The following is a 12,865-nucleotide window of genomic DNA, read 5'->3' as shown; positions in this document are numbered from 1 at the left end:
CGCTGTTTTGCTGTTATGCCCTCTTTTATGTCAATCTCCATTTTAATATTTACTTTTTTATTTTTATCCTTTTAATTAAGGGAAAAATAAATAAAAAATAGCAGGATATATTATAGTAACCCACTTTGACTTTCCATTATCTTGATTTAAAGTCCTGTATTGCTCTCACCATCTTGTTTTGACTGATGTCCCTCTATTCTGTTTTGCTTGATAGTACCAGGTTCGAAAGTTCAGGCAACAGCTGTGAAGATAGTGGGATTCATTATGACGCCCATTCTGGTTGACTATTATCTACTTTTGAAGACCTGTAATGTCTCCAATGTTTTGGTTTTGTTGGTTTTGTTCTTTACTGTTTTGTTCAATTTTATTATAACTGATGATATAGGCAATTCTTTTTGAGATAGCGGAGGCATTATGGTAACCATTGTTGATCACTTGTATTATGTTTTTACATTATCTATTATGTCCACCCTTTTGATTTGACTGACTCTGTTCTGTTATGTCACATTGGTTCTACTCTCTTCCAAAAAAGTAAGAAGAACTGTGGGAGCAATGAAACCCAAAATGTGTAATTGTCATTGTACAAAAGAGAGGAAAAGAAAGTGCTCTAAACAATATAACTGCATGTGTATTTAAGTGTATAAGATAGATAATGATATTGCTGAGTTTTGTTGGATCATTGAACAGAACTGTTTGCAGTCTCACTGTGGGAATGTCCACTTTGTGAGCTTTAGTTTTGTGGGTTGAACAATTATTTATAAGATGACAATATGTAATCCGTTAACTAGTGATTTCCTGTTTATTTTTTTCTGTCAATCTGTATAACTTGTACCCTTTCTCTGCTTTTTTTTCTCCTTAAATAAAATTTTAAAAAAACATTAGAGACTACCACAAAAAAAATCTATTAATACAATCTAATGTGTTTTTCATTTCAGATATTGTGGTTTTCACATCCTCAAGTTTAATTAGGGTCTTTTTAGAAAGCATAATTTCTAGGTCTCTACTTAATGCACACAGTGTTTTCTCTTTGAAATTTAGTTATAATAGCTGATACCCTGGGTACTAATTCTGTCATCTCCGTCATGTCTGGGTCAGTTTCAGTTCCTTGTTTTTTGTTTTTATGTGGTCTATTTTTTAAAAATTTTTAATGCTTGGTAGTTTTTATTAGGATGTTACAAAATGTGAGTATTTTATTATTCCTGTAAATATCCTGAATTTTGTTGTAGAATGCAGCTAATTTACTTGGAAATATTTTAATCTTTTCAAGCTGGAAAGCTTCATAGCTTCTTTGAAGGTGAAATCAGAGCAGTGTTTAATATAAGGCTAATTTTTTATCTCATTCATGAAGTAAAACCATTCTGAGTATTCCACAGTACCCATGACTTGGGAGGTTTTCTGTTCTTGTTAGTAGGAACAGGAGATCCTGTGTGAGATCTGATGATTTATCCCTCTCATTACTTTGGGTGACCCACCCCCCAAGCCTTGGATGGTACATTAGTAAATCACACTTATTGTCTCCCAAATTCTGTGGGTCAGAAATTTGGGGCTGGTTTTAGTTTATTTGGTTCTCCTGATTTAAGATCCTTCATTAGGTTGCAGCTGCTGTCAGGGTTGTCTCATCAAAGGCTCAAGTGAGAGGGATCCACTGTCATAGACACGTGATGACTGGCAAGCCTTAGTCCTCCGTCTCACAAGGATCTCCACCAGACTGTTTCATCACGTGGTAACTTGCTGCTTCAAGAATGAGAGAGAGCAACGAAAAGCATGCCCAGGATGGAAGATAGTCTTTTTGTAGCATAATCACAGAAGTAAATCTCATCACCCCTGCTATATTTTATTTGTTAGAAGTGAGTCCAACCTGCACTTCAGGGGAAGCTACTACATAAATGTGAACACAGGCAAGTGGGGCTGCCTTAGAGGCATTTGATCACTTGAGCCTTCAGGGGGAGCCCTTGGTAGCCTTTGGAGCTCTCTCACTTGCTGAGGCTTTGTGAATTTCAGCTGCCTTGCTCTCCCTTACTCTTTTTTTTTTTGAGACAAGGCCTCACTATGTATTCCAGAGGTTGACCCCTGGAATCCTCCTGCCTCAGCCTCCAAAGTGCTGAGATTACAGGAATATATCATCCCACCTGGCATCTCCTGTACTGTTTATTCTATCCCATCAGTTAGGGTAGATTGATGGCTACTGGGTTTTCCCTCCTGCACTACAGAAAATCTCTGGGCAGTTATCTGGGAGCAGTGGTAGACCTTACCTCTATTTTCTGTTTTCCAGGGATGATTGTCTTTCATTGCCTATTGTTCAGTGTCTTAAAAGCTATGTTTTTCATGTATTTTGTTCAGTATTTTAATAGTTTCAGGTGGAAGGGAAAAGCCAGTCCCTGTTATTCAATTTTTGGCTGGAAGCAGAAGTCTACATGGTATTATTAAGCAACTATCTTTTATTTTAATTATATGGATATACCATGAGATTTAATTACCTTTTGTAGACCACTATGGAAATCATTGTGGAGATTCCTCAAAAAACTAAGGCTAGAGGTCCCAGTTGACCCAGCTATTCTAGGTATCTTCCCAAAGGAATTAAAAACATCATACCATAATGATATATATGCACCCATGCTTATAGCACCACAATTTGTAATAGCTAGATCTTGCAAACAACCTAAATGCACATCGACTGAGGAATGAATAAAAAAGATGTGGTATTTTTATATAATGGAGTATTACTCAGTCATAAAGAAGGATAAACAGGAGACTTTTATGGGTAAATGGATGCAACTTGAGACCATACTCATAAGTGAAATAAATAAGATGCATATATGTAAACCGTATTATCTCTTTAGTGTGAGAAGCTGAAACAACATATGTATATGTATGTATATATATGTATATAAAATAATTAAGAAAAAATAATTACCTTTTGCAGACAATTTATTTTCAACTTTTCACTCTATTGTGGTGGCTTCTGGTAGGAGCTTGTGCCGCTGAGCTAAATTCCCAGCCCCTACAGTGTTTTTCTTAAGTCTCATACAGGCTACTATGGTGCTTTCACCACCATCACCAGTCTAATATATGCAAAGAATCACTAATGTATTTTCCCGTGCTTGCTTCCTTCCTTCCTTCCTTTCTTTCTTTCTTTCTTTCTTTCTTTCTTTCTTTCTTTCTTTCTTTTTTTTAAATTTTATTTAAGGAGAAAAGAAAAAAAAACAGTGAAAGGGTACAAGTTATACAGATTTACAGAAGAAAAAAAATGAACAGTAGGAAATCACTAGTTAATGGATTACATATTGCCATCTTAGAAATAATTGTTCAAGTCACAAAATTAAAGCTTGTAGAGTGGACATTCCAACAATGATACTGCAAACAGTTCTGTTCAATGATCCAATAAAACTCTGTGATACCATTTTCTATCTTATACACTTAAATATACATGCAGTTATATAGTTTAGAGCACTTTCTTTTCCTCTCTTTTGTATAATGACTATTACACATTTTGGGTTTCATTGCTCCCACGGTTCTTATTGCTTTTTTGGAAGAGAGTAAAACCAAATGTGACATAACAGAACAGAGTCGGTCAAGTCAAAAGGGTGGACATAATAGATAATATAAAAACATAATACAAGGTGATCAACAATGGTGACCATAATGCCTCCCGCTATCTCTAATAGAATTGCCTATATCATTAGTTATAATACAATTGAACAAAACAGTAAAGAACAAAACCGACAAAACCAAACCATTGGAGACATTGTAGGTCTTCAAAAGTAGATAAAAGTCAACGAGAATGGGCGTTATAATGAATCTCATTATCTTCACAGCTGATGCCTAAACTTTCGAACCTGATACTATCCAGCAAAACAGAATAGGGGAACATCAGTCAAAAACAAGATGGTGAGAGTAATACAGGGCTTCAAATCAAGATAATAGAAAGTCAAAGTGGGTTACTATATTATATCCTGCTATTCTTTCTTTCTTTCTTGGTACCGGTGATTGAACTCATACCTCGTGCTTGCCAGGCAGGCATATACCACTGAGCTAAGTCCCTGGCCTCCTGTGCTTTTTCTAACAGAACCAGATCCTATGGTGAGATTTAAGGAATTCCAGATCAAATCATATCCTGTACAAGACTTTAGCTCTTTGAAACTTCAGCATCTCCAGGAAGCCGGGAAGCAGCAAGGGATAAGCTTCAATGGATCAACCAAAACCAACCAAACCAGAACCCCAGAAACTAGTCTCCCCAGGACGCTGGGCCCAAAGATCAAGTAAGCTCAGCTCTTGGTAGATAGGAGGGGGCAAGGGATATGACTCCCATGGCAGATTTTCAGAGGTGCTCAGTGAGGGGTGGAGGCAGCAGACACAGGTCAGCCAACCCCAAAGGGATGGATGAGATGTGTATGTGAGGCAATCCGCAGCAGTCCTAGATTTGAAACCCGGGACCTGAATTCTCTGTATGTAACTTACAGGGCTACTTTAAGGTCACAACTACTTCTTTACTCAGGGCCTCAGCAAGTCATGTAAGGAAAAAAGGCAGGAAATATCTTCTCGCTGTGTTACTGGGCCCTTTTGACTCTGAGCTCCTTCAGAAAATTTTACCTAACTAAGGGGGGCAGCTATAGTACAGTAGCTTACCCCTGTCAAAACAATCTGTTCAAGCCTGGCATGGCGATCCGTGACTGTAATCCTAGCCGAGGCAGGAGAACTGCAAGTTTGAGCCTAGCCTGGACAACTCAACAAGTTAATGAAACTCTGCCTCAGAATAAAAAAGGGGCTAAGGATGTAGCTTAGTGTGAAGGCAATGAGTTCAAGCCCTCAGTACCATAAATAAATAAATATTCCTTTTTCCATATGAATTGTCAGTCAAATAGTCTTTAGCCCAAATCCTTTCCTGGGTGACCTGAACTCTTTGCTTGGACTTAAGCTCTTTGCTCAAGCAGGTTAGGTTTAGCTGCATGAGATCTTGAGCCCCTTGATAAAACTGGTTTATAAGGACTCTATCTCCTCCTTTTCTCCACTCCCCTCCCTATTATACTTCCTTATTCCCTGACAACAGGAGTTAGTTTCTCACTGTGATTCTGAGTTTTCTTACCTTCCAGGTAATATTCTCTCAGAAAGGGAATTCTCAGTGGGTAGTATATTAGGACTGAATATCCAGGGCTTTATGATATGGCTGTGTTACAGATGAGTTGTCTTTAACAGATCCAGGTATTCTCATTCAGTCCAGTGTTCCATGCTCAAAACCAAGTTTGGTGAGCTCCCCACGGAGGCAGCAGTGGGGGCCTACATGAAAATCCACAGAGTGGAGCAAGGAGAAATTGTGGTAAGTGTACAGAGAGCTTTGTTCATGATACAGTTGTGGCTCTGTTTTTTAAGATTCCTTATATTTAGGATATACATTTCAAAATATTTAGAGATGAAGTGATGAATGTTGGGGCTGCTTTAAAACAATCCAGGAGTCAGAGGAAAGGAGGGAGGGCAATAAAAAGAATTAAGATGTATGCTCCCTAAAATGAATATAAATAATGTGTACTGAAAATATGTACTAATAAAATTAAAAATAAAAATACAATAATGCTGGAGTAGTAAGGCAAGGATATTCCCCCTTACCACTTCTATTGTACTAAAAGCCTTAGTAGTGTATTAAAAGAATTGAGAAGAAATAAATAAAACTTTTTTTATAGATAACTATTATTTGTTTAGATAATTGCAAGGAATCAAAAATATTAAGTCTTCCAGAATACTGGAAGACAGTGAATCTTAATGTATACAATTTGTGAAAAAAAAGAAAAATCATCATTTGGGAGGTAAATGGATTGAAGGAAGGAATATAGAGATCTAACTATAGGGAACCCTTGACTTAGGAACTCAATTTGTTTCCAAGGGCTGGTTGTAACTCAAGTTGTTAGTTGAAGGCTCAGGCTCTTCTACTCGGCCCTCGAAGTTTCTGTCCTGTCTATAGGCAGATCTCAGTGTCCTTAGAAATGCACTGACCCAGAATTTCTTAACAAATCCCAAACAGGAAAGGAGGTTGTAACATTCCTTCCAGAACTCTTTAAGGGTTAAATCTGTATCTGAAACCATCTGGAAGCACAAATGGCCAGCATTTGGGTCCTAACTCAGGACTTTGATCATAAGTTAAAACTAATTTCAGCAATAACCCAATTTGTTCAAACATCAGGCTGGTCATAACTCAAGAGTCCACTGGTTACAAATGCATGAAATGACCTCGGTGAAGGGGCTGGGGAAGAAATGTTAATGTAATTGTGGAAGCATGTGGAGACAGACTAAATGCAAAAGAACTACACATGAATTTTGTACTCTAGTTTATAAAGTTCTTTCCCATGGTGGTATAAATTAATAATACTCATACTGCTATACATGTATAGTGAAATGAATCAATTAAGTAAATGGATACTAGACTATGGGATAGATTTCTCACCACTGGAGTGGAAATTTATAGATAGAGGGAGAGGCCAGAAGAATAAATATGATAATAGGTTACAGTTCAAAATATCAATTTGAACTTAAATTTAGTTCAGATATGCTTACAGCTAGTTTCATATGGAAATATTTATAGGTACATGTATAAATACATATATCTTTTGCTTTGTCAGATGAAAGGGCCTAAAAGAAATTACACCTCAACAGCAATAAGCTCACCTAACACCCATATCTCAGCTTTTTTTTTTTGATAGTAAAAATCTTTAATAATTAATTCCTTCACAGTTTCTAAGTATAAGTAATTATTAACTGTAGTCACCATGTACAATGAATTTCTTGAAATTATTTCACTAATATAACTGAAATTTTCTATCCCTTGACCAATGACTCCCCAAAACATGCCCCACCCCCAGGGCCAGGTAATTATTCTACTTTGTACTTATATGAGCTCAACATTTTTTAGATTCCATGTATATAAAAAACATCATGTGGTATTTGTCTTTCTGTGTCTACATTATTTCACTTAATATAATGTCCTTCAGGTTCATCTATGTTTTTGCAAATGACAGGATTTCTTTTTTTTTTTTCTTTTTAAATCTGGATGGCATTTCATTGTGTATCTTTATGAATTCATCCATTAGGGACACTTAGGCTGGTACACTGCCATCCACAGGAAATGCAGATATCTCTTCAACATGCGAGCTAGCTTCATCTTCTTTGGATATGTATCTGGAAGTGAGATTGTGAGATCCTATATAGTTCTATATTTTTTGAAGAACCTCCATGCTGTTTTCCCTGATAGCATATTAATTTACTTTCCTGCCAACAGTGTACAGTTCATTTTTTCCCATTTGATGTTTATGTTTTTGTTTTTGTTTTGATACTAGGAATCAAACTCAGGACTTTGTACTTACCAGGCAGGTGCTGTGCTGATGAGCTATATCGTTGGCCCTATTTTTATGTTTTGATTGCTGCCATTTTATAACACTGTGATTCAGGATCTTGTGGAGATTTTGAGTTTCCCTGATGATTAATGATGATGGGCATTTTTTCATGTGCTTATTGGATATTTGTATGTCTTCCTTTGAGAAATGTCTATTTAAGTCTTTACTCACTTTAAATCGGGTTATTTTCTTGCTACTAAGTTGAGTTCCATACTTATTTTAGATATTTTATCAGGTGTATGGTTTAAAAATATTTTCTCTCAATCTGTACATTGTTTCTACTCCATTGATTGTTTTATTCACCATCCATAAGCTTTTTAGCTTGATGCAATCTTATTTATTTTTGATTTGTTGTGTATCATATCTAATTCATTACCTGGATCAATCCAAAAAAAAGACAGATCTTTACTTCTAACAACATTTCCCAACGAAAGGAGCAAGGGCTCCTTGGAGAAATGGTTATTTCTAGAACTGGAACCAGAAATATGCAAGATGAGCTTAGAGCATTTAGTAGTACTTAAAAATAAGTCTGGGGGAGGAACATGCCATTGATGGGGGCATATCAAAAGGACACAGGGGCCAGCTGAAAAAGCTCTCAGTGGTCAAAGCGGGAGTAACTTGAGCAACAAAATTAAGCACTATTATATTATAAACCCGTAGTATGAAATAAACATCCATTAATGCATATTGATATAAATACATAAATAGTGAAGAAATAGTGAGTGAACGAAAAGAGACAAATCTCTATAGAATAAAAGCAAATAATTTATGCAGCTGCCCAGCCCTCAAGGAGGAAGAACATAACTCACTGTTCCTTATATGTGAACTGTGTGCAGTAATTTAATTCTGACAAGTTGTTATGGATTAAAAACTGGTGGTCAACTTAACGCCAGCTAAATTCAATCAGCATGGTGCTGAGCATAGATGTTCCACCTGAGGAAAGTTGCCAGCATAAATAGAGACATGGAGAAGGAGAAGCTAGGCATTGTGGGTTCTCCTACATGTTGCTGTTTGAGCCATTTGTTCTCCTGGAGGAGTTCATCATGACTAGCCCCAGTGTGAGTTCAGCCATTGTCATCAGAGGAGCTCAGGACCTTGTCGCTGAGAGTGGCTGCAGTTCACTTTGGGGGAACTCTGGTCCTTACATGAGCAGTGCTTTCTGGCTCCAGAGCGGGGATGTGTGCCATTTAATCTCCAGGACAAACTCATCATGCTGGCTTTCTGGCATGTACTTGACTGTTCTTATTGTTGGGAGGAGGTCAGGTCCTCCATGTTGCTGAGGATGGCTGTGGTGCTTTTCAGAACAGCCCTGATCTTTGGTTTGAGCATGACTTCTCAGCTCCAGCGTAGAACCCTCAACCTACAGCACAGCTTCTTCACCCCGCTGGCATATACTTTCTAGCTTCCGCCGCTGACCTTTGGGCTTCACCAGCACGGATCTGTAAAACAGACTGGCATGAGTTCTTCTTGTGGGCTCTGGACCTCTAGTTGGACTCATGGGAGGCATTGTCATGGGCTTTTATCTGGACTCATGTAGGACACTGCTTTAGTGTTATAGATAGATTTCCTGCACTTTCTTGTTTTAAACTCTAGGTGCCCATCATAAAATATTATAAATTCTGTGTCCTGATTCTAATTGTTTTATCTCATAACCCCTGACTACAACTCAAGTACAGTATGTAAAGAGGTGAAATCTGAGAAACGCTGCCCCAGCCAGGTGATCTAGGCAACATCAGTAGTAAGAATGATGGCAGTATTTCCCTCGATATGATGGGTGAAGATGACACTTTACCTCTGCAGTCATCCTCTTGATACCTCACCACCCAGGATAATCATGAGAAAAAAAGTCTAGACAAATTCTCTTTTCTTTCTTTTTCTTTTTCTTAATGTTTTCTTTTGAACACAAGGAATCCCCAAGCACCACGAGGTTTTGTGTTTTTTTAAGATTAAACTTTTTTAGAATTTCTTTTTTACATTCATGCATGGTTTTGTTTGTTTAGGATGAACTCTTTCAGAGGCTGGATCTTTTGAACATGTAGTGTCTTGGAAGGGAGGCTCTAGGACAGTACCCATAGATGCATGGTTTTGAAGTTCAAAGTGTCTGAGTGCCTTACAATAAAACATGAAACATACCTTGCTGCTTTAAAGATAACAGCAGGTAGTGTTGCCTAACTGTCCAGTCCGAGTCATGGAGACTCACACTTTCTTCAGCTAGGCAGGGCTTTGCCATGGCGCTAGTGGAGAACTGGGAGGAGCTGTTTCCATGAAGTACAGTACTGACATCACTTTCTGGCCCCCGTGCCTCTTATAATCTTGGTAAAAAGATTAGTCTGTATGAATAGTTTGAAAGTAAATTGATTTTGTTTCCCAGTTATATTTCATTTACTCTTCACATTCACCAATGGCTCTCACATCTAGGCAGTCTTAGCTCTTGATAGTCAGAACCAGATTCTCCAGGGGGAAAATGTTCATCTTCATGTCACTAAAGTTCTTAGAATTGCTTGGACAGGTCAAAGTCTTGCAAGAAAACCAATTTTTGTTAATATATGAAGGAAGTATTCTTGGAAGGAATCTTAGAACATTTTCTTTTTCAAAATTACTTTCTTTGGTTTTCATTCATTGCCTTTAATTAAGATAGGTTTATTTATGAAAAGTAGTAGCAACAACTAACCAATGGAACCAGGCCTTCCATGTGTGTCAAATTGCGTTTGGTTTATTCCTCTGATTCAATACTTGATTTATAAAAGTGTTATAAAAGTAGATTTAAATGTCTTTTCTGTGCATTTCTTCTTATAGATAAACAAAGGAATGAGTCATAGATAAAAGAATGAGTCTTGTTTAGACAAATTCTAACAGAAGGGTCTCCTATAAAATTCCTGATTAGTGAATACTACTCAAATTGTCAGGGTCGTCACACACAAGGTAAGACTGCCACAGTCACAAGGTACCTAAAGAGACATGAAAATGGCATATGATGTGTTCTGATAGGACAGTAGAATAGGAAGAGGACATTAAGTTAAGAAAGGAAATGTATAACTCATTGACCTCAGGTGGTAATGATATATAATTACTGGTTTGTTCATTATGACAAAGGTATTTAAAATAACAGAGGCAACTAGATGAGGGATGCATGAGAACTGTGTACTACTGACCATTCAAAAATTGATCAAAGCCAGGAGTTGGTAGCACATTCCTGTAATCCCAGCACTTAGGAGTCTGAGGTCAATATGGACTGCATAGTGAATTTGAGGCCAGCCTGGACTACACAGTAAGACTCTATAACAAACAAAACAAAACAAATGATCAAGTTGAGTATGGATGGAAAGAGGTTGGCCATGTGTTCATCAACACTAGTATTAGGTTCAGAGCTGACTGGCAGGATGTACAGCGTGGTGATGGCAGAGATGGAGTTGGCAGAAGGGCTTTCTAGAGTGTAGTAAAAGACCTTGGCCACCTGGGGAGCAGTGTTTTCTGAAGCCTTGTGGTGGGTTCACTGGAAGCTGGAAGCTTGCTCCATCACCATGCCCTTTCCACTGTGCCTATTACAGCTTCTCCAAATTCATTCCTGTGCTCTTCACTCTGTGTTATGGTGAGTTTGAATGCTCCTGCCCATGGCTGGTATATGAAGAAGGTCTTTGTTGTGCTGTGTGGGAACCCTAGACCCTAGCATGGTCCTTTGTCCATGCTGATGTGCATATTTTCAAGCTGTTTGGAAGTTCTTTCTTTTGTTCATAAAAATTGCCTCCTGTAACTTTAAACTAGCTCCTACCCTGTGCTCCTTCATCCCCAAAACAAAACAGAAGAAATTGGCTCCCCTTGCGTGTGATGCCTTTTAGATATTTAAAGAATGCTGTTTTAGTTTTCATTCAACATTTTTGCAGCCAGATACCATTTCAATGTTCCATCAACTTTTCTTTTATTCAGGATGAACATCCTCCATTCCTTCAGACATTCTTCATGTCACTTAGCTTCTAGCCTCCTTCAGGCCTGCTTCTCTTTAGTTCTTCACTGTTTCAGAGTACACTGCTCAGCCGAGGGTGGTGATGCATATCTGTCTTCCCAGCATTCAGGATACTGGGGCAGGAGGATCACCGTGAGTTTGAGGCCAGCTTGGGCTACATAGTGAGTTCAAGGCCATGCTAAACTACATAATGAGACCCTTTCTCAAAACATGTACACACATACACATGCACGCATGCACACATGCACACACATAAAAGAGAAACCAGACTACACTGCTCAGGACTGAACACAGCACCAAGGTGGCGAGATGGAGATGCTCAGGCATCTGGGCAGAATGGAGGAACAGAAAAGTGGGCACATGGTGACAGTGGTAGGAGGCTGGGTAAGGAACAAGAATGGTAGGATCTGACGTGGGGACCCACAATGCTGGGATGGGGAGTTTGACCTTGATTTCCTAGAATAGTGAGGTGAACATATGGCATGCCTGCCACGGCAGGCGGTCTTGTATCATTGAAAGCTCTATAAGGTTTGCCATCACTGCCCTTGAGAGACCCAGAAGGCTTTTTTAATATTTTCAATCTTTTGAATGGTACTAGGAATGGAATCCAAGACTTCTGCACTAAACTACACTAAACTACTAAACAGTGGTAAGAGGATAAAACAGAATAAAATCAATCAAAACAAACCAGTGTAAGAGATACAGGCCTCAAAACATTACAAAATCTGAGCTGGGGATTTAGCTCAGCAGCATAAGCATCTGCTTTGCAAGTGCATGGTTGTGAGTTCCATCCCCGGTACCAAAAAAAAAAAAAATTTATAAAATCTACAATAGTTACCATAATGCCTTTTGATGTCTTCAAACTAGCTGCAGATATCTCCGGGCATTGTAAACATCAAACAGAACAGAATAGAATAGAAACAATAAAAACAAGACAATGAATGTAATAAAGGACTTTTCAAAACAAGCCAGTAGTAAATCCAAATTGCTACCATATCTTGCTATCTTTAAAGCAGCTGCTCCTTTCATCAGATTTGATGTAATCAAACAAAAGGGAATAAAACCCAACCCAACAAAATAATGGAAATGATATAGGACTTTTAAAACAAGATCATAGGGAATCAATAATGGCTGCAACACTCAGAAGGAGATCCCCCTAGATGTCACACTGCCTACTACTGTCTTCTAAACCCATGATCAGGCCACTGACCCTAGACCTGCAATGTTAGTGAAACACCAAAGCACCACAGGCATCCAATTGCATTTCACCTCGATAGCTATCATCACAGCCTGTTTCTTCAGATAAGCTGATCGCTTGGGGGAAGGGGGAGCTGTGAGATGGCACTCCTTGTCTGCTAGCCGGAGCACAGGAAGGGGCTGTGGTCTGGCTGTTCCAGTTTGGTGGGCACCTGTGCATGGCACTATTTCCCAGACTGTTTGCTCACTTACATGTCCTTTCCTCTCTCTACCCTTGGTCTGCAAATGGCGCTGACTCACAGGGAGAAGCTAGGGTCTGGCTGCTCCA

General features: G+C 38.5%; 1 protein-coding gene across 2 annotated transcripts in view; it reads left to right on the top strand.

Annotated features, from left to right (window-relative positions):
* The window catches only part of Cnbd2 (cyclic nucleotide binding domain containing 2), a 73,552-nt gene that overhangs the window by 54,156 nt on the left and 6,531 nt on the right, over positions 1-12,865 (top strand). For both annotated transcript variants that reach the window (XM_063248437.1, XM_063248438.1), the window contains exons 10-11: positions 4,067-4,259; positions 5,194-5,314. In XM_063248437.1, coding sequence (XP_063104507.1) covers positions 4,067-4,259; positions 5,194-5,314 — 314 coding nt within the window. The remainder of the gene's footprint in view (positions 1-4,066; positions 4,260-5,193; positions 5,315-12,865) is intronic.

Source organism: Cavia porcellus, unplaced genomic scaffold (assembly GCF_034190915.1).
Source record: "Cavia porcellus strain 051 isolate PalLab524CR breed Dunkin Hartley unplaced genomic scaffold, mCavPor4.1 scaffold_5, whole genome shotgun sequence".
NCBI classification, from domain to species: domain Eukaryota; kingdom Metazoa; phylum Chordata; class Mammalia; order Rodentia; family Caviidae; genus Cavia; species Cavia porcellus.
Note: the sequence above shows the minus strand (reverse complement) of the source record. Positions and strands in the feature narration are given on the sequence as shown.